General features: G+C 46.1%; 1 protein-coding gene across 4 annotated transcripts in view; it reads left to right on the forward strand.

Moving 5' to 3' along the window:
- GLG1 (golgi glycoprotein 1) overlaps positions 1-21,061 on the forward strand; it is a 208,108-nt gene that overhangs the window by 129,581 nt on the left and 57,466 nt on the right. For all 4 annotated transcript variants that reach the window (XM_039502848.1, XM_039502849.1, XM_039502850.1 and 1 more), the window contains exons 5-6: positions 18,544-18,747; positions 19,586-19,657. In XM_039502848.1, the coding sequence (XP_039358782.1) occupies positions 18,544-18,747; positions 19,586-19,657 (276 nt within the window). The remainder of the gene's footprint in view (positions 1-18,543; positions 18,748-19,585; positions 19,658-21,061) is intronic.

Raw genomic sequence — 21,061 nt, forward strand, 5'->3', positions numbered from 1 at the left:
CCTCCCACGATCGATCTCAGGGCCCATCAAGACCTCTTGAGGAGGGTGGCCCAGAACATGAACTTGCAGGTGGAGGAGGTTGCTGAAATAGAGGACCCGCTCGTGGACATCTTATTGGCTGATGCACCTCTTAGAGTGGCTCTCCCGTTCATCCGCACTATACGAGCTAACGCGGACACAATTTGGCAATCTCCAGCTTCAATTACACCTACAGCTAGGGGAGTAGAGAGGAAATATATGGTCCCCTCAAAGGGTACGAATATCTCTACACCCACTTACCTCCCTGGTTGTCCAATCGGTGAATGAACGGGAGCGTCATGACCAGCAAGCATCAGCTCCTAAGGCGAAGGAGGCTAGACGCATGGACCTCCTAGGCCGTAAAATATACTCGGCTGGGGGCCTCCAACTTAGGGTGGCAAATCAACAAGCCCTCCTAAGTCGGTGTAACTTTTTAATACGTGGGTGTCTGTGGGGAAGTTTACAGAGCTTCTTCCCCAGGAGTCCCGTGCAGAGTTTACGGCCCTACTTGAAGAGGGTAGAAAGGTGGCAAGAACCTCCCTCCAGGCCTCTCTGGATGCAGCGGACTCGGCGGTCAGAACTCTCGTGTCCGGGGTAACGATGAGACGTATCTCCTGGCTACAGGCTTCAGGCCTTCCCCCAGAATTGCAGCAGACAATTCAGGATTGACCCTTTGAGGGCCAGGGCCTTTTCTCAGACAAAACCGACCCCAGGTTGCAGAGTCTGAAGGACAATCGGGTCATAATGTGCTCGCTGGGTATGCACACGCCGGTGACCCAGCGAAGGTCCTTCCGGCCCCAGCCACACCTCCCTTACAACTAGACTAGACCGCGTCAGGACGCTACCAGAAGGCGCGGCAGGGGGAATTGGCGGAGACAGTCTGGCCCTGAGGGAACCCAAAGTCAAGTGCCCCCTAAGCCACCAGCGGGGCCCAAACAAAACTTTTGATGGGACCTCTGAGGACGGCCCACCAGTTACCCTGCCGGATCCTTCTCCCTCCTTCAACCGCCTCTCCCATTTCCTCCCTGCCTGGTCCCAGCTGACCTCGGATCGTTGGGTCCTCCGCACAGTGGAAACGGGATACCATCTCCAGTTTGTTTCACCACCCCCTCCCACCCTAAAAGGTAAAAGGTAATAATTGGAGATATACCAATCACCTAGAACTGGAAGGGACCTTGAAAGGTCATCAAGTCCAGCCCCCTGCCTTCACTAGCAGGACCAATTTTTTTTGCCCCACATCCCTAAGTGGCCCCCTCAAGGATTGAACTCACAACCCTGGGTTTAGCAGGCCAATGCTCAAACCACTGAGCTATCCCTCCCCCTCCCTACCCGTCCCTCTTGAGGGACCCCTCTCATGAGCAATTCCTCTTACAAGAGGTCCAGGCGCTCCTAAACCTGGGAGCCATAGAGGAGGTGCCAAAAGACATGAGGGGCAAGGGGTTCTATTCCCACTGCTTCTTAATCCCCAAGGCAAAGGGCGGTCTCCGGCCGATCCTAGACCTGCGAGAACTCAACAAATTCATGATAAAGCTGAAGTTCCGCATGGTATCCCTGGGGACCATCATCCCATCCCTGGATCCGGGAGACTGGTATGCCGCCCTCGATATGAAGGACGCGTATTTCCACATCACCATTTATCCACCGCACAGACGGTACCTCCATTTTGTGGTCAACCACCACCACTTCCAGTTCACGGTGCTTCCCTTTGGTCTTTCTGCGGCCCCAAGAGTCTTCACCAAATGCATGACTGTAGTAGCCGCCTCCCTCCGGCGTCGTCGAGTACATGTCTACCTGTATCTCGACGATTGGCTCATTCGAGGGACTTCCCAGTCACAAGTATCACAGCACCTGTGCATCGTCAAAGACCTTTTCGGGAGCCTAGGCCTCATGATCAACACAGAAAAGTCTACTCTGACACCAACGCAGAGAATAGACTTCATTGGAGCTATTCTGGATTCCAATCTGGCCAGGGCCTGCCTTCCCCAGTCACGTTTTCAAACAATTTCTTCAATAATTCGAAGTCATCAATCCTTTCCGACAACGTCGGTGTGCACCTGCCTCAGCCTAGTAGGTCACATGGCCTCCTGCACCTTTGTGACCAAGTACGCGAGGCTACGCCTCCGTCCCTTCCAAACCTGGCTTGCTTCAATATACCGTCCACACAGACAGAGTCTGGATTCGGCGCTCACTATCCCCAGGACGGTTCTCGACTCCCTCACTTGGTGGTTGGACCCCTCTCAAGTCTGCGCAGGGATGCCTTTCCACCCACCACAACCCTCGGTGGCCCTAACCACAGACGCATCATCTCTGGGTTGGGGTGCCCACCCCGGGAACCTTCACACTCAAGGCCTCTGGTTGCCCCAGGAGTTGGCCTTGCATATCAACGTGAGGGAGCTGAGAGCAGTCCATCTAGCATGCCAGGTGTTTCAGGACGATCTCCAAGGCCGTTGTGTATCAGTGTTCACGGACAACACAACAGCCATGTTTTACATAAACAAGCAGGGTGGGGCACGGTCCTCCCTCCTTTGTCAAGAAGCCATCCACCTCTGGGACTTTTGCATAGCCCACTCTATCGATTTGGTAGCGTCTTTTCTCCCAGGAGTCCAGAACACTCTGGCAGATCACCTCAGCAGGTCCTTCTTGTCTCATGAGTGGTCGATCCGTCCGGACGTCTTCCATTCCGTTTTCCGGAGGTGGGGCTTTCCCCACATAGACCTCTTTGCCTCCCGAGAGAACAAGAAATGCCAGGTGTTCTGCTCCTACCAAGGACGCTCCCCGGGCTCCCTCTCAGACGCATTCCTGATCCCGTGGAAGAGGCACCTATTTTATGCCTTCCTGCCGTTTCCCCTCGTTCACAGAGACCTACTCAAGCTCCGCAGGGACAGAGCCCACCTGATCCTCATTGCTCCAGCGTGGCCGAGGCAGCATTGGTACACCCTGTTGTTCGCCCTTTCAGTGGCAGACCTGATTCCCCTGCCACTCTGACCGGACCTCATAACGCAGGACTTCGGCAGGCTTCACCACCCAGACCTGCAATCCCTTCATCTCACAGCATGGCTGCTGCGTGGTTGAGCCAATCTGAGTTGTGATGCTCTGCCTCGGTACAACAGGTACTCTTGGGAAGTAGGAAGCCTTCCACTAGGATGACATATCTCGCCAAGTGGAAGCGTTTCTCCCACTGGTGCGCTCAGAGTAACTTAGTCCCCCGGACAGGTTTCTGTCCCTACGGTCCTGGATTACCTCTGGTCCCTGAAAGAGCAGGGCCTGGCAGTCTCTTCTCTAAAGGTACATCTGGCAGCTATTTCCGCCTTCCACCCAGGCGAAAGTGGCCATTCAATTTTTTCTCATCCCATAGTTTCCAGGTTCCTTAAGGGATTGGAACGGTTGTACCCTCAAGTCAGACGCCCAACCCCTACCTGGGATCTAAGCCTGGTGCTAGCCAAGCTTATGGGGGCCCCCTTTGAGCCTCTGGCCACCTGCTCACTGCTGTACCTTTCCTGGAAGATGGCCTTCCTCGTCGCTATCACCTCGGCGAGACGAGTATCGGAGCTTCGGGCCTTGACAGCGGATCCTCCATATACGGTATTCCACAAGGACAAGGTACAGCTGCGACCGCACTCCTCTTTCCTCCCTAAAGTGGTGTCTGCCTTTCAAGACATCTTCCTCCCAGTCTTTTTCCCGAAGCCGCACTCATCGCGTCGGGAACAACAACTACATACTTTGGATGTCCGTAGGGCTCTCGTTTTTTATATAGAGAGTACCAAACCCTTCCGACGTTCGCCTCAGCTCTTTGTAGCGGTGGCAGACCGCATGAAAGGCATGCCGGTCTCTTCCCAACGGATCTCATCTTGGGTGACGTCCTGCATCCGAACATGCTATGAATTGGCTCACATTCCCGCTAGCCATCTCACCGCCCATTCTACTCGGGCACAAGCCTCTTCTGCCGCTTTCCTGGCCCATGTCCCCATCCAGGAAATATGTCGGGCGGCTACCTGGTCATCGATTCACACCTTTGCCTCACATTATGCATTGGTTCGACAGTCCAGAGACGATGCAGCCTTTGGTTCAGCAGTTTTGCATTCTGCAACGTCTCACTCCGACCCCACCGCCTAGGTAAGGCTTGGGAATCACCTAACTGGAATGGATATGAGCAAGCACTCAAAGAAGAAAAGACGGTTACTCACCTTTGTAACTGTTGTTCTTCGAGATGTGTTGCTCATATCCATTCCAAACCCACCCTCCTTCCCCACTGTCGGAGTAGCCGGCAAGAAGGAACTGAAGGGCCGTTGGGTCGGCAGGGGTATATATCCGGCGCTATAGCGGTGCCACGCCAGGGGGCGCCCAGCCGACTCACCGAGTGTTGCTAGGGTAAAAATCTTCCAACGAGCGTGCACGCGGTGTGCGCACACCTAATTGGAATGGATATGAGCAACACATCTCGAAGAACAACATTTACAAAGGTTAGTAACCGTCTTGTCCTTTTCTGCAGAACTGCTGCCTAGCCATTTAGTCCCTAGTCTGTAGCAGTGCATGAAATTCTTCCATCCTAAGTGCAGGACTCTGCACTGTCCTCGTTGAACCTCATCAGGTTTCTTTTGGCCAATTCCTGTAATTTGTCTAGGTTCCTCTGTATCCTATCCCTACCCTCCAGCATATCTACCACTCTCCCAGTTTAGTGTCATCTGCAAACTTGCTGAGAGTGCAGTCCACGCCATCCTCCAGATCATTAATGAAGATATTGAACAAAACCGACCCTTGGGGCACTCCATTTGATACCTGCTGCCAACTAGGTATGGAGCCGTTGATCACTGCCCGTTGAGCCCGACGATCTAGCCAGCTTTCTATCCACCGTAGTCCATTCATCCAGCCCATACTACTTTAACTTGCTGTCAAGAATACTGTGAAAGCAGCAAAGAGTCTTGTTGCACCTTATAGACTAACAGACATTTTGGAGCATGAGCTTTTGTGGGTGAATACCCACTTCGTCACATGCATCCGACGAAGTGGGTATTCACCCACTAAAGCTCATGCTCCAAAATGTCTGTTAGTCTATAAGGTGCCACAAGACTCTTTGCTGCTTTTACAGATCCACACTAAGGCGGCTATCCCTCGGATACAAGAATACTATGGGAGACCGTATTAAAAGCCTTGCTAAAGTCAAGGAATAACACATCCACTGCTTTCCCCTCATCTATAGAGCCAGTTATCTTGTCACAGAAGCCAATTAGCTTAATCTGGCATGACTTGCCCTTGGTGAATCCATGCTGACTGTTCCTGATCACTTTCCTCTCCTCTAAGTGCTTCAGAATTGATTCCTTGAGGACCTGCTCCATGATTTTTCCAGGGACTAAGGTGAGGCTGATTGGCCTGTAGTTCCCCGGATCCTCCTCCTTCCCTTTTTTAAAGATGGGCACTACAGTAGCCTTTTTCCAGTCATCCGGGACCTCCCCCGATCGCCATGAGTTTTCAAAGATAATGGCCAATAGCTCTGTAATCACATCTGCCGACTCCTTTAGCACCCATGGATGCAGTGCATCCGGCCCCATGGATTTGTGCTCATCCAGCTTTTCTAAATAGTCCTGAACCACTTCTTTCTCCACAGAGAGCTGGTCACCTCCTCCCCACACTGTGCTGCCCAGTGCAGCAGTCTGGGAGCTGACCTTGTTCGTGAAGACAGAGGCAAAAAAAAATCATTAGATTTTTCCATATCCTCTGTCACTAGGTTGCCTCCCTCATTCAGTAAGGGGCCCATACTTTCCTTGATTTTCTTCTTGTTGCTAACATACCTGAATTCTTCTTGTTACTCTTAACATCTCTTGCTAGCTGCAACTCCAAGTGTGATTTGGCCTTCCTGATTTCACTCTTGCATGACTGAGCAATATTTTTATACTCCTGCCTGGTCATTTGTCCAATCTTCCACTTCTTGTAAGCTTCTTTTTCGCGTTTAAGATCAGTAAGGATTTCACTGTTAAGCCAAGCTGGTTGCCTGCCATATTTACTATTCTTACTACACATCAGGATAGTTTGTTCCTGCAACCTCAATAAAGATTCTTTAAAATACAGCCAGCACTTCTGGACTCCTTTGCCCCTCATGTTATTCTCCCAGGGGATCCCGCTCATCAGTTCCCTGATATCTAGGGCATATCTCATGCTTGAGGTAGTCACCTAGGATTTCGCACCTAGCTGTGAAACCCATTGGCGAAGTGTGTCTAGTCCTGCTCTAGTAGCTGGTAAAACATAAATCGCCTCTGCTGCCAGGTAATCTGGTAACTCAAGTGGCAGAAGTGTGCTATGTACATAAAGGTCCTGACCCTGCTGATAAACTTTGGGGGGGTCAGTCTGATTCCACATGATGGAATTTGTTTTTACATGTCCTTCTTTCAGTAAGACAGTAAATTTCATATAAAAATACATGAAAAGAACATTAAGATTACAATATCAAGAGTTTTAGGAAACACCAGAATTCAGGCTGCCTCTGCAATCTTAACTCGCCCCACTTGTGCATGTGCATTATGATAGACTTTAGTTACATGATCACATATGATTTTTTTCCACAACATCTGCTTTCATTCAGTGCACAGATAAACAGTGCTCTGGGAGCAAATCAGGGGTGTGTAGCGATTAAGTCTGTAGGATTCATGCTTTGTCTGTCGCCAAAGTTGAAAGATACCATGAACGAGACAGGTTTGTAGAAGAGGAAAGATGGTGTTGTGCTTAAAGCAGTCAAAAGCTACCTTGGAGAACTGGATTCTAACTTTGCCTCTACTAGAGTTCTTATATGATGTTGGCCAAAGCAAGTCACTAAACCAGATTTTTCATAGGTGGCCACTCATTTTCTGGGTGCATAACCTGAAACATATTGGGCCCTGATTTGCAGAAGTGTGCTGAGCACTCAGAACAAGATGAGCCACATGTCTTTTTTTCTTTTGTCAGCAGCCTATCTGCCATGACACTTGCAGCAACAAACAGCTGTTATCCTACTGTGGAACCTGCTTTAAGTGGCTACGTGAGGAGTATTCCTTCTTCCTGCATTGCTTAGGGTCAACGTAATCTCATTTAGTCTCGCCATAGATTCCTGTTCACACTTTACCTCATAATGCACAGGCTACTATGAGTTGCCCATTTAAGCTCTTGTCTCTCTTCATCCGACCATGTCTCCGTGAATTGGTGTGACTATGGGTTTAATACACAGCCTCTGTACACCCGTGGGGTGAGACTGGACAGCTATCTATCCCTCACTTTTATGGAGGTGAAAGCCATGGGACCACCAGGCCCCTTCATATCAGGCTACTGCCAAATAAAATATTGGCTCATTCATAACTTTATTATAAGTCACTGGGATAAACTGGCTTCCCTTTGTTTTCGCTTGAGTTGCATTAGAGCAGAACTTCTAGGACTAAGCCCATATCTACACTACAGGCGCCACAGCAGCTCAGCTCAGGCACTGCAGCTGTGCCACCATGGAGCATCACAGCATAGACAAGAGGGTCTCACAACACATTTTTTGGTGGTGGCTGCACTGACACTTTCCCTAAAATACTTAATTAACTTTAGGAAAAACAAATATGCACATAGACATGTCCAAATCATTGTAATTTATTCATGTAGAGGTTTTTTGCAGACTCGATAATAAAAATAATGCTGTGAAAAGTGATATCTGTATGTTAATATCTCTCTTCACAGCACACTTAGTAGCTACCTGGGAGGCTGTGAAAATAAGTGATATTCACAAACATACAGGTATCACCTTTCTCAGCCCCCTAGCTAGCTAGTAAGTCTGCTGTGAGAAGTGACACTTGCATGTTGGTTAATATCACTTCTCTCAGCAAGTCCGGGACCCATTAAGCTCCAGATGGGGAGGTCAGAAGGGGAGGCCGTGGAGGTCAAGGGGAATGGGGGAAGGCAGCGGGAGCCAGGGGCAATGGAGGTGGGTAGTGAGCCCCGCTGCTGCATGGCCAGAACAAGGGGTTGCTGGCTGGGGCAGGGGGATCAGTGCCCACAGCCAGAACTGGGGGCAGGAGCTGTATGCCTGGAGCCATGAATTGGAGCCCTCTGCTACACAGCTAGAGCTGTGGGTCAGCGTTCAGGGCCAGTGCCTGCTGCCGCGCAGCCAGAGCCTGGAGCTGGGTTCCGGAGCTCAGGGCTGCATGGCCAGAGCCGAGGGTCAGCACTGTCACTGCGCAGCAACTGGAGCCGGTGCTTGCTGCTGCGCTGCTAGGGCCAGGGGTCAGCACCCAGGGCTAGCTCCTGCCACCACTTGGCTGAAGCCCAGGACTAGAGCTGAGGATCAGCGCTTGCTGCCATGTGGCTGGGTTATCGGCACCAGGGGCTGGGGCACCGTGGCTGGAGCTGGGGATTGGTGCCCAAAGCCCTACAGCTGAGACCAGGGGGCCAGTGCCTGGGGCCTGTGCCTGCAGTTGTATGGCCAGGGCCCGGGACCGGAGCCAGGGGCCAGCACGTGGTGCCATGTGGTCGGAACCAGGGTCTGGAGGCTGAAGCCCCATGACTGGAGGCCAGAGCCACATGGCCAGAGCCGGGGAGTCAGCACTCCTCACCCAACTGCCAGAGCCCAGGGCTGTGTGGCCGGGCTCCCGAAGTTCCGCTGCTGGAGCCCACCGCCCAAAACCTTTCTCCCCACCAAGGTAGGTTGAGAACTCATCTTGCTCTTGTAGCGCTGTGCCCTGCCTGTGTCCAGAGATGGTGCAGGGTGGCGCGTGTAGGAGCAAAGGGAAGGGCGGGAGAGGGGCCGATGGTCCCCATGCCCCCACCCATCACCACACAGGAAGCTGTCATAGCCGCATGAATAGTCCTGGCCACAATTGAGAAACACTGGCATAGACCCTTCCTTTAGTGATGGAAGGGTTTTTTCAGTCTAGTTAATTCACCTCTCTGAGCAGGTAGTTAGGTCAGCAGCATCATTCTTCTGCTCATCTAGCCGCATGTAGACTGAGGGTTAAATTGGCTTAACTGCAGCTCTCAGAGTTAAGAATTTGTCATTTAATGACAGCAGTGTAGCTCGTCGCTCTAAATTTTTAAGTGTAGACCAGGCCTAAGACTCTCTTCCAGCCCTTGTCTCTCCTTTTCTGTAAAGTATCAGGGGGGAGCCGTGTTAGTCTGGATCTGTAAAAGCAGCAGAGTGTCTTGTGGCACCTTATAGACTAACAGACGTTTGGGAGCATGAGCTTTCGTGGGTGAATGCCCACATGCATGCATCCGACGCGGTGGGTATTCACCCACGAAAGCTCATGCTCCAAAACGTCTGTTAGTCTGTAAGGTGCCACAAGACTCTTTGCTGCTTTTCTGTAAACTGTCTCCTCTGGTTTATCCCTTTATCTGCACTCTAGTCCATTTTATTCCATCTCATCATTTCTTCTGCCTTGTTGCTTGTTTTGCCCTCGATCTGCTGGGTTGTACCTCCTGCTGTTCTGTTTCTTGTGTGAGCAACAAAGCGCAATGTATGTTTCCTGATTTCAGACTTCATTTTGCTGCATGTATCAGAACGGAGCGTATGTGGAAAGCAGTAAAAGTGCCATTGTATATTACAGCTGCATGCTTGGCCCATTTTCTGCTGACAGTGAGCATACTTATGTCTCCTTTCCTCTCACCTGGATGTTGTGCTGTGTCATGAGTTTGGTTCCCTGGTGTTTAATCCCTACTTTGTTTTATACAATAGAAGCTTAATGTGGTACTGTTTTCACTGAGAATTGTGGTGGCAGCTGAACCTTTCTCCTTCAGACCTGTCAACATAAGCCAGCCATTTCTCTGACCTTTGTCTACACACACATGTGCACCAGTTTAACTAAATGTGTGTGATTCAACCTGTTTAGTTTAAACTGGTGCAAATTTGTATGTAGACAAAGCCTCTTTCTGAGCTGGCGTAGGTACTGTTTTCTTCCCATGGGCATTAAAAGTGACAGCAGTTTTAAAAAAAAAATCACATTTCTCTCAGGGTAGTTTACTTGCTAGTGTTATAGGTTACATTTAAGATTACTGTAAGAGATATTAGAGGAATATAATATTTCTTTTTTTTTTTTCTGTTTTTCAATTAGCTTTGGGCCTAGTCAGTATCACTGTTGTGTCGGTCTTTAACACAGCTACAGAGTAGAGAAAAACAAAGTTAAATAGGAAAATATGATAGTTAAAAAGAAGACAAAGTATGATAGTTAAAAATAAGTGAAGGGTTGCATAGTTCCTTGCGCTACCTTTAACTTTTTTTTTTTTTAAACTGACTAGACTTCAAATAGACAGCATCTCTTTAATTTTGGTTTCCACTACAGGCTACTTAAAGCTGCTAAAGTGGGACTTGTAGTAGACCCACTGGGAAATGGTTGGTTTTCTATAGATTAGTTATTTTGGTTCAGTCGGGTCATCTGTCTGGCTTCTTGTGCTAGCTATTGACTACTTGCACAGCACTCGGCTTGAATGACAAATATACTGGTCAGTTTGACTTTCTGCCTTTCCTACACAAGCACAATGCAGGTGTTTCTGCTCCAGCTGGCTAGAGGGGGTTACTGGACAGCAATAGGAATCACCTAGTCCCTGTGTTATCCCAGAACAAGTATTTGCTGCCCCTACCCCATTGGCGCAGCTTCCCATCTTTACCGTATCTATTTCCTCCCAATCTCTGCACTGTGTCCTCCACTCCTTGGTTTTCTTTTGTCCCCTTTTCATTCCTAGCTCACCCCAGTGCTTCTGCAACTAGAGCAACAGGAATTTTATGCACAAGTCAAATTTTACTCTTTAGTACCACCCAATGTTCCCCACTCCCTTGGGGTTTTTTGAAAATGAGAGGGAGAAGTAAACACCAACAGGAATTGCACGTACAGGTTGAATTTTGCATAGGTCACATTTTACAGAAATCTGTTTTAGGAATGCTTTAGAACTTTAAAACTATCCTTTGTCTGTCTGGGGAAAAAAATGTGTCTTGGGCATCAAATCCAACCAAGATGGCCTTAAAAAGAGGGAAACATTAAAACTAATACATTGTAAAAGTTCTAAAAATTACCTTAAATGCCATATTTTAAATTTTTTCAATGCATTCCATAGATTGAAATGCTCTGTTCCTCCTGGGGAAAGATGGTTAGCTCCCTTTTTTCGATGAACTAAAGTTTCCATTTCTAACTTGGCAGGATTTCAAGATATTGGACTATAAATCTGTCTGTGCTGGAATGAATTACCTATCTGTTTTTCAGACCTGTGCAATGTTAGGTGAAATTCCCAATTTGTGGGTAGTGGGAGAGAAGAGGCGCATTTTTCTAGCATGTTGATATTTTTTTAAATGGCTGGAAGCTGTTGTGTATCCTTTAGAATTTTGGAAATACTTCTGGCAAAGATGCATTAGCAAGCAGAGTGCTGGTGTAGGTGTATGATAAATGCAATTTATCACATGGCTCTGCACTGCAGCTAGAGCTTAATGAGTAATGCAGTCATTCTGAACTCATGCCAGTTATTTTTTGTCACCTTTCTGTGTGCTTCTGTCAAACTGCGTTAAAATACTATTATGGTTGCATGTTTAAGTACACTAGTCAAGAAATGACTCTTCCACATAGTCTATTTTCTTTCTAATGCTATAATTACATGAGCACTATTCCTGGAGAACACTGTATACTATTCAACATTAGAAAATCTTATTATCTTTTCTTTCTGGTATATTAAGCTATTTTCACTGTCAGACTGAAGCAGTTAACTTGGATTTTTGTATAATTTAAGATACTCTTCTCTATGGTATGGATTTAATGATTTAGTCAGCAACCATATTCTATAGTCAGCATTTTAAAGAAATTGGTAGCTAAAGTTAAGCTCCTGAATTGCATATTTAGGCACTGAAAGAAGTAGCTTGATTTTCAAAATTTCCAAGCTTCTTGCAGCTCCTATTGATTTTCATGTGAAGTCAGAGCAGCAGGGAGCTTGGCACTTGAGAAAATCAGGCTTCTTTCAATGCCTGAATGTGCAATTCAGAGGAGCATAACTTTAGAACCAGTTTTTAAAAAGCCTGGTCTATATATTTTCCTCAAACAGCAGCTCAGTCTTATGCACTTATGAGTAGGTGACACAGTTAACTATTATGCTAATTTAGTTACAAACTTAAATGGCCTATGTATGTCTGCAAACTTCCACTGTTCTGTTGAACTGGATAGATGGTAAATTTAAAAGCAGTTTAGTGTGTATTTTAAATGACTGGAATGCAGAGTAATGCGGAGTATGAAAGATACATATTTATCCAAGGTCGTAGAACATTTGTGAACTAGTATGTGATCATGTATTCATGATATTATTTTATTACATAGATGTATTCATGATATTACAGTAACTCCTCACTTAAAGGTGTCCCAGTTAACGTTGTTACGTTGCTGATCAATTAGGGAACATGCTCGTTTAAAGTTGTGCAATGCTCCCTTCTAAGGTCGTTTGGCAGCTGCCTGCTTTGTCCGCTGCTTGCAAGAAGAGCAGCCCATTGCAGCTGGCTGGTGGGGACTTGTAACCAGAGTGGACCAGCAGCCCCCCATCAGCTCCCCCTATCAGCTCCCTGCTCCCCTAAGTTCCCTGTGCTGCAGCCGCCCAGCAGGCTAGCAATTGCTGGCAGTTCAGCTGTCCTGTCCCCCCCACTGCCATGTGCTGCTCCCAGAGACTCCTGCTTGCTGTGTGTGTATGTGTAATGTCAGGGTGTCCCCCTTCCCCCTGCTCCTGCACCCTGCTTACCCCTTCTCCATATAGAGCAGGGAGGGGACATGGAGGGAGAGAGACAGAGAGAGCTTGGGGCAGCAGCTGCTCTCTCAGCTTCCTGATCCACTTAAAAAGACAATGCACTTAAGAGTGGGTCAGATTACTTAAAGGGGCAGTGCGCATCTTTCTCTCTTTCTCTCCCACACACAAGGTGTGTGTCTGTCTCTGTCTGCTATGCTGTCTCCCCTCCCCCGTGTTCGTGCTGCCTTGTGTGAGAGGCTACATTAACAACAATGTGTTAACCCTTGAGGGCTCAGCCAAGTGCTAGTTCATCACAGCAAGACATTCCCTGTGAAATATTTCACCCTCTCCCACCCTCTAACTTCACCACCTCAATCAAGCTTCACAATCATCATAGCCGTGAACAATATTAAATTGTTTAAAACATATACTGTGTGTATAGCTATATAATATATAGTTTTTTGTCTGGTGAAAAAAATTTCCCTGAAACCTAACCCCCCCATTTACATTGATTCTTATGGGGAAATTGGATTTGCTTAACATCATTTCGCTTAAAGTTGCATTTTTCAGGAACATAACTACAATGTTAAGCGAGGAGTTACTGTATTTTATTATTTTAGTTAACTCTTTTAATAGGTTGTGTACATACAAATAAAATAGCTTCCATCCCGTTCATGTACCTAATGTGCACTGAAGTCTTTATATGAAGTTTTAATTAAAGAAAATCCCATGGTATGAGGAAATCTTGAATAAAGTGCTCTATAGTTCTTCTGCCTTAGGGCTAGAAACCATACCCTTCCTAGGTAGGAAAAGTTTTCATTGTCTCATGCCCCAACAAAGAGGGGATGCCATTTAGATTTGGTTTTGGTGAGTAGTGAGGACCTCATAGAAGAAATGGTTGTAGGGGACAACCTTAGTTCGAGTGATCATGAGCTAATTCAGTTCAAACTAGATGGAAGGATAAACAAAAATAGATCTGGGACTAGGGATTTTTATTTCAAAAGGGCTAACTTTAAAGAATTAAGGAAATTAGTTAGGGAAGTGGATTGGACTGAAGAACTTGTGGATCTAAAGGCGGAGGAGGCCTGGAATTACTTCAGGTCAAAGTTGCAGAAACTATCAGAAGCCTGCATCCCAAGAAAGGGGAAAAAAATCATAAGCAGGAGTTGTAGACCAAGCTGGATGAGCAAGCATCTCAGGCTTTGGCTACACTTACACTTCAAAGCGCTGCCGCGGCAGCGCTTTGAAGCGCTAAGTGTAGTCAAAGCGCCAGCGCTGGGAGAAAGCTCTCCCAGCGCTGTCCGTACTCCACCTCCGTGTGGGGAATAACGTACAGCGCTGGGAGCACGGCTGGGAGCCGTGCTCCCAGCGCTGGGGCTTTGACCACACTGGCGCTTTGCAGCGCCGCAATTTGCAGCGCTGGAGAGGGTGTTTTCACACCCTGCTGCAGCGCTGCAAATTTGTAAGTGTAGCCAAGCCCTCAGAGAGGTGATTTAAAAAAAAGCAGAAAGCCTACAAGGAGTGGAAGATGGGAGGGATTAGCAAGGAAGGCTACCTTACTGAGGTCAGAACATGTAGGGATGAAGTGAGAAAGGCTAAAAGCCATGTAGAGTTGGACCTTGCAAAGGGAATTAAAACCAATAGTAAAAGGTTCTATAGCCATATAAATAAGAAGAAAACAAAGAAAGAAGAAGTGGGACCGCTAACACTGAGGGATGGAATGGAGGTTAAGGATAATCTAGGCATGGCCCAATATCTAAATAAATACTTTGCCTCAGTCTTTAATAAGGCTAATGAGGAGCTTAGGGATAATGGAAGGATGACAAATGGGAATGAGGATATGGAGGTAGATATTACCACATCTGAGGTAGAAGCCAAACTCGAACAGCTTAATGGGACAAAATCAGAGGGCCCAGATAATCTTCATCCAAGAATATTAAAGGAACTGGCACGTGAAATTGCAAGCCCATTGGCAAGAATTTTTAATGAATCAGTAAACTCAGGGGTTGTGCTGTACGACTGGAGAATTGCTAACATAGTTCCTATTTTTAAAGAAAGGGAAAAAACGTGATCCGAGTAACTATAGGTCTGTTAGTTTGACATCTGTAGTATGTAAGGTCTTGGAAAAAATTTTGAAGGAGAAAGTAGTTAAGGACATTGAGGTCAATGGTAATTGGGACAAAATACAACATGGTTTTACAAAAGGTAGATTGTGCCAAACCAACCTGATCTCCTTCTTTGAGAAGGTAACAGATTTTTTAGACAAAGGAAATGCAGTGGATCTAATTTACCTCGATTTCAGTAAGGCATTTGATACGGTTCCACGTGAGGAATTATTAGTTAAATTGGAAAATATGGGGATCAATATGAAAATTGAAAGGTGGATAAAGAACTGGTTAAAGGGGAGACTACCGTGGGTTATACTGAAAGGTGAACTGTCAGGCTGGAAGGAGGTTACTAGTGGAGTTCCTCAGGTATCAGTTTTGGGACCAATCTTATTTAACCTTTTTATTACTGACCTTGGCACAAAAAGCGGGAATGTGCTAATAAAGTTTGTGGATGATACAAAGCTGGGAGGTATTGCTAACACAGAGAAGGACCGGGATATCATACAAGAAGATCTGGATGACCTTGTAAAGTGGAGTAATAGTAATAGGATGAAATTTAATAGTGAAAAGTGCAAGGTCATGCATTTAGGGAGTAATAACAAGAATTTTAGTTATAAATTGGGGACACATCAGTTGGAAGTAACAGAGGAGGAGGAGGACCTCGGAGTATTGGTTGATCACAGGATGACTATGAGCCGCCAATGTGATATGGCCGTTAAAAAAGCTAATGCGGTTTTAGGATGCATCAGGTGAGGTATTGCCAGCAAAGATAAGGAGGTGTTAATACCGTTATATAAGGCACTGGTGAGACCTCATCTGGAATACAGTGTGCAGTTCTGGTCTCCCACGTTTAAGCAGGATGAATTCAAACTGGAACAGGTTCAGCGATGGGCTACTAGGATGATCCGAGGAATGGAAGACCTGTCTTATGAAAGGAGACTGAAAGAGCTTGGCTTGTTTAGCCTAACCAAAAGAAGGTTGAGGGGGGATATGATTGCTCTTTATAAATATATCAGAGGGATTAATATTAGGGAGGGAGAGGAATTATTTAAGCTTAGTACCAATGTGGACACAAGAACAAATGGATATAAACTGGACACTAGGAAGTTTAGACTTGAAATTAGAGGAAGGTTTCTAACCATTAGAGGAGTGAAGTTCTGGAACAGCCTTCCAAGGGGAGTAGTGGGAGCAAAAGACCTATCTGGCTTTAAGACTAAGCTGGATAAGTTTATGGAGGGGATGGTATGATGGGATAGCCTAATTTTGGCAATTAATTTATCAATTGATCTTTGATTATCAGCAGGTAAGTATGCCCAGTGGTCTGTGATGGGATGTTAGATGGGTTGGGATCTGAGTTACTATAGAGAATTCTTTCCTGGGTGCTGGCTGGTGAGTCTTGCCCACATGCTCAGGGTTTAACTGATCGCCATATTTGGGGTCGGGAAGGAATTTTCCTCCAGGGCAGATTGGCAGAGGCTCTGGAGGTTTTTCGCCTTCCTCTGCAGCATGGGGCACAGGTCACTTGCTGGAGGATTCTCTGCAGCTTGAGGTCTTCAAACCACAATTTGAGGGCTTCAGTAACTCAGACATAGGTTAGGGCTTTGTTACAGGAATGGGTGGGTGAGATTCTGTGGCCTGCATTGTGCAGGAGGTCAGACTAGATGATCATAATGGTCCCTTCAGACCTTAAAGTTTGTGAGTCTATGAGATGCATGAGAGGATCTTTGAAGCAGAGCTTGCAGCTTGGAAGGCAGGCTGGAGCAGGGAGTTGTCAGATGTATTTAAGCCACATTTTATGAAGTTTGTAATATTAAGTGGCTCAATTGCAACGGCTATATGTGCATCATCACGGGGATTGGAGGGAGAAGGTTTGTGTCTAACATGGTTATGGATAAATCAGTAGAGTGGGGTAATATTCTGGCACGATGCCACACGCTAGCAGTGTTCTGTAATGGCACCTGTGAATGCTGCTGACTCAGCTCAGTTGACACATCCATAAATTTTTTACCTAATATTTTTGGCCATTTAAAAAAAAGTGTCAGTAGTTCTGGGATTGGTGGTGATTTAAGTAACTTGTGGCTTTTGAATGCTGCTTGTGGTCCTATTGTGCCAGTATCAACAAGACAGGTATCAGAGGCTTCCTGAGCCGGGAGCAATGTCGGAACAGGAGGGAATGATGATTGGAAGAATTATGTGGCTTTAACTAGTAATGTTACTGTTTGAAAGATTCCTGTTTTGTTCCAACCTCTGCTGCTGTCTGCTCATGGCTGTTATGGTAACACTTGCTTGACATATAGCGAGGGACTGAAGGAGAGAAGGGCTCACTGTGAATGCCTGTTAATGCAGTACACACGAGCAGATTGATTTATCCAAGCAGTCAGATAGGGCACTACTGAACAATTTCCCTTAGAGCAGGTGGTTGTCACACCAAAGCAGCATAGGTTGAAGGAAAGGGGCTGATAGTTGCAAGTCCTCTAGTCATAGAACTCTTCTCAGCTAGCCATCTTGGACAGAGCTCCACCAGAGATGGATTCATATTTTAAGGGCTCAGACTTTCTGAAGTCCCCTTAGGTACCTTTTCTTGTTTTAATTTTCTAAGCATGCCCAGCTGTGTGGCTGTGAAAAACTCACTGATCAACATTCTACTGCCTACTTCAGGGGTGCTGGTCAGAAGTGAGTCCTCTTGTGCCATCCTTTGGAAACCAATGAGCTTCCTCAGGTTGCTTGCTATTGTTACTCACGATCCTAAGTTACATTCGGACTCTGTTGAGCCCACTTGGCAGTGGATATTAGCCTGGAGTTGCTTACCTTATGAGACTCAGTGCAGTATTGGATGCTTTGACTTTTTTAGCACTGAGAATCCTAGATTGCTAAATGCTCCTTTGTGAATGCTTAACATGCCTAATTATCAGTGACCAGAGTGAAGGCCACATTGACAGAGCAGCTTTCTAATTCCTCCCTTCCCCGAAATATGTTCCTTTAATGTGACACAGCTACTTGCTGTTGCCATGGTGATAAGAAGGCTATGTCAGATTAAAGGTAACTTGGCCATTTTGGTAAACTGCTCTAAGCAGTGTGTCTAAATGGTGATAATCTCATTAAATCACATTAAAGCAAACCCAGAAGCATTGAAGGAGGCTACACCACTGTGAACCATCAGCACATCAGCAGTCTGTTATGATACGGTATGTGGATCATGCTGCGCAAGACTGTTGGATTACAAAGAGAGATGGGGACAGTGAATACAAAGCAGATCACTTTGCAGTTTAATTTTGTTTGGCCACTCCAGGCTTGGAGCATGATGGTGGGGTATCTCTGTCTCCTCTCAATCTGAATTTGGGAGCCAGCTATTTCCAGGCTTTGTGAATTGTTGCTCCTACCAACTGTATGAATGTCCATGCACTGGAACAGAATGCATGTCTGCATAACTTTCAAGTCTGTATATAAATTGAGTGTCATTTAATTCTGGTGGTAGGTATCTATAAAGGGCTAAAATTATTTGGGCATTCTTAGCCACTTGCTAAGCCTAGTGTGTGGCATGTGTAAGTCAGCATTATGGGCTGCTTGGGGTGCAGAATATGGATTTTAACACATTGGATAAATTAAATTGCTAATCAGGCATTTTCCGCATTCCCGTGTGTTAGGAAATATTTGTTCTTGTCTTCTGCTCTTGTAAATAATGGATCAAAAATCCTATTGGTAAAGGTCTTGATGCAATCTTTTTGTTATGTAGGATGCGCACTCACAAGGAGAGGTGGTGGCCTGTCTGGAGAAAGGGCTGGTAAAGGAGGCAGAGGAGAATGATCCCAGAATTAAGGTTTCTGATGAGTGTAAGAAAGCAATTCTTCGTGTGGCTGAACTCTCCTCTGATGACTTCCACTTGGACCGACACCTGTACTTTGCATGCCGCGATGACCGGGAACGCTTCTGTGAAAATGTGAGTAGCTGGAAGTATTTGTCCAGTCTTATCCCACAAATCAATGCCTGAAAAGAGCCAAAGGACCGAGAGGAAGATCCCATAATGGCTGAAGTGATTCTGGGAACTATCTGTCAGTCAGCCTTCATACATCCATCTTCTGTGGTGAAACTTGTGCAAGAGATCAACTGTATTAGGCAGCCTTTGGTTACTACTCTGTTCCACTGTCAATAGCATATGACCTCCGTTAAGCATCTCATTTTTGTCAGTCCTTTGAGTGGCTGGAAACAAATTCTCAGTTTTTATTTTTATCTCTGTGGTTTGAGTAGCAGATTTTCTTGTTATTCTAAGCTTTTAGTTAAGCACCTTTGGCACCAGGAACTCCTATGAGGTCTTATGAAAAGTACATTTTGATCTCAGTGTGTGGTTTTAGAGTGGACAGGAGAGGAGAATCTCTGCTCTACTCCCTTTCTTGTCATGATGTTGAATTAACGGCAGCTGAAACATCATAGGCTCTGCTAATGGAGCAGTGGCATTGAGTGATGCAGCAGGAAAGCAGACCTATTGCTTTGTTCTGGTTCTCTTGCATTAATAGAAAAGGTATTTTCTCAGCAAAAAGATGGCAGGAGCCAGAGTAAGGAAACTCAGCTGAAATATTTTCCTTTACAAAAAACCACCTTCAATTCTGTGCTATGTTTAACAAATGTTAGTGAGTTATTCCCATAATGGACATGAACACTACTTCGTTAGTTTAAAAGCAGGACTTCGGTACAATAGCACAATTCTGTTGGATTTTGGTTAGCAAGAGGGTAAGCTGTAAACTATCCTAAATGACCAGTGCTGCTGTTCTGTTTCACAGACTCAGGCTGGAGAAGGCCGGGTTTACAAGTGCCTTTTTAACCACAAGTTTGAAGAATCTATGAGTGAAAAGGTAGGTATCTATTTCAGCTGGGCAAATCCTTTACCCAGCAGTTATCGATCATCCATCCAGCTAACTGACCCTCTGTCTGATTCATCCCTATCCCCGGTATTACTAAATTTACAGTAACCCACTATTAAGCTGGCCAGACAGATATGGGTCCCTTGAATAACTTTGAACAGATGCCTTTAAATTGGGACATTCATGCTTCCAGGTGTTCGCTGATGGTATGGATTGGTTACTTTTGTTTAGTTTTGGGAGTGCTATATTTGGTATATAAAGCATTAGGGATATACAACTGTAGTCCATCTACCAAACCAGGGAAAGCAAAGGCCAGGAAATGCAGGGATCTGGACAAGTAAAGATTTCTCTCCTGTTCTTTGGGTGACTGTTCCTACTTTAAACATTGAATGGTGGTGTTGCTGTTTATCCCTGAAGTTCTAGATAAATGGTGTTGCTTTCATGTGTAGACTAAAACAGATTGTTTTGATGTATCTCTCGATATAGGCATTGCATATTAAACCTATCGCTTTGTCACCAGGCTACTCACCAAGACTACTTCTGCCCCTGCTTTCCCTGCCCTCCCAGCTTAAGACTTCAGTGCCCTGCCTGGTCTGAGCCAGACCCGCTAGCCTGCTGCGGACCCAGACCCAGGTCTGAGCCACATCCCCTAACAGCTTTAGGCTTAACAGAAAGCAGCTCACAGACGTGTTCCTGTCTTTAACACTCAGCTGCCCAACTCCCAATGGGGTCCAAACCCCAAATAAATCCGTTTTACTTGTATAAAGCTTATACAGGGTAAACTCAGAAATTGTTCGCCCTCTATAACACTGATAGAGGGATATACACAGCTGTTCCCCACCCACCCCCGGTATTAATATAGACTCTGGGTTAATTAATAAGTAAAAAGTGATTTTATTAAATTCAGAAGGTGGGATTTAAGTTGTTCCAAGTGCTGACAGACAGAACAAAGTGAATTACCAAGCAAAATAAAATTAAAAGATGCAAATCTAAGCCTAGTACAGTAATAAACTGAATACAGATAAAATCTCACCCTCAGAGATGTTTCAATAAGCTTCTTTCACAGACTGGGCACAGTCCTTTCTCCTGGTACAGCCCTTGTTCCAGCTCATGGTAGCTAGGGGATTTCTCATAATGGCCAGTCACCTTTTTTCTGTTCCACCCACTCACATATCTTTGGCACAAGGTGGGAATCTTTTGTCTCTCTGGGTCCCCCTCTCCCCAGTGGAAAAGTACCAGGTTAAAGACGGATTCCAGTTCAGGTGACATGATCACATGTCACTGTAAGACTATGGCTATGGCTACACTTGCAAATTTGCAGCGCTGAAAACACACCGGCTCTCCAGCGCTGCAAATTGCGGCACTGCAAAGCGCCAGTGTGGTCAAAGCCCCAGC

This window comes from Mauremys reevesii, linkage group 16 (genome assembly GCF_016161935.1).
Source record: "Mauremys reevesii isolate NIE-2019 linkage group 16, ASM1616193v1, whole genome shotgun sequence".
Taxonomy (NCBI): Eukaryota; Metazoa; Chordata; order Testudines; family Geoemydidae; genus Mauremys; species Mauremys reevesii.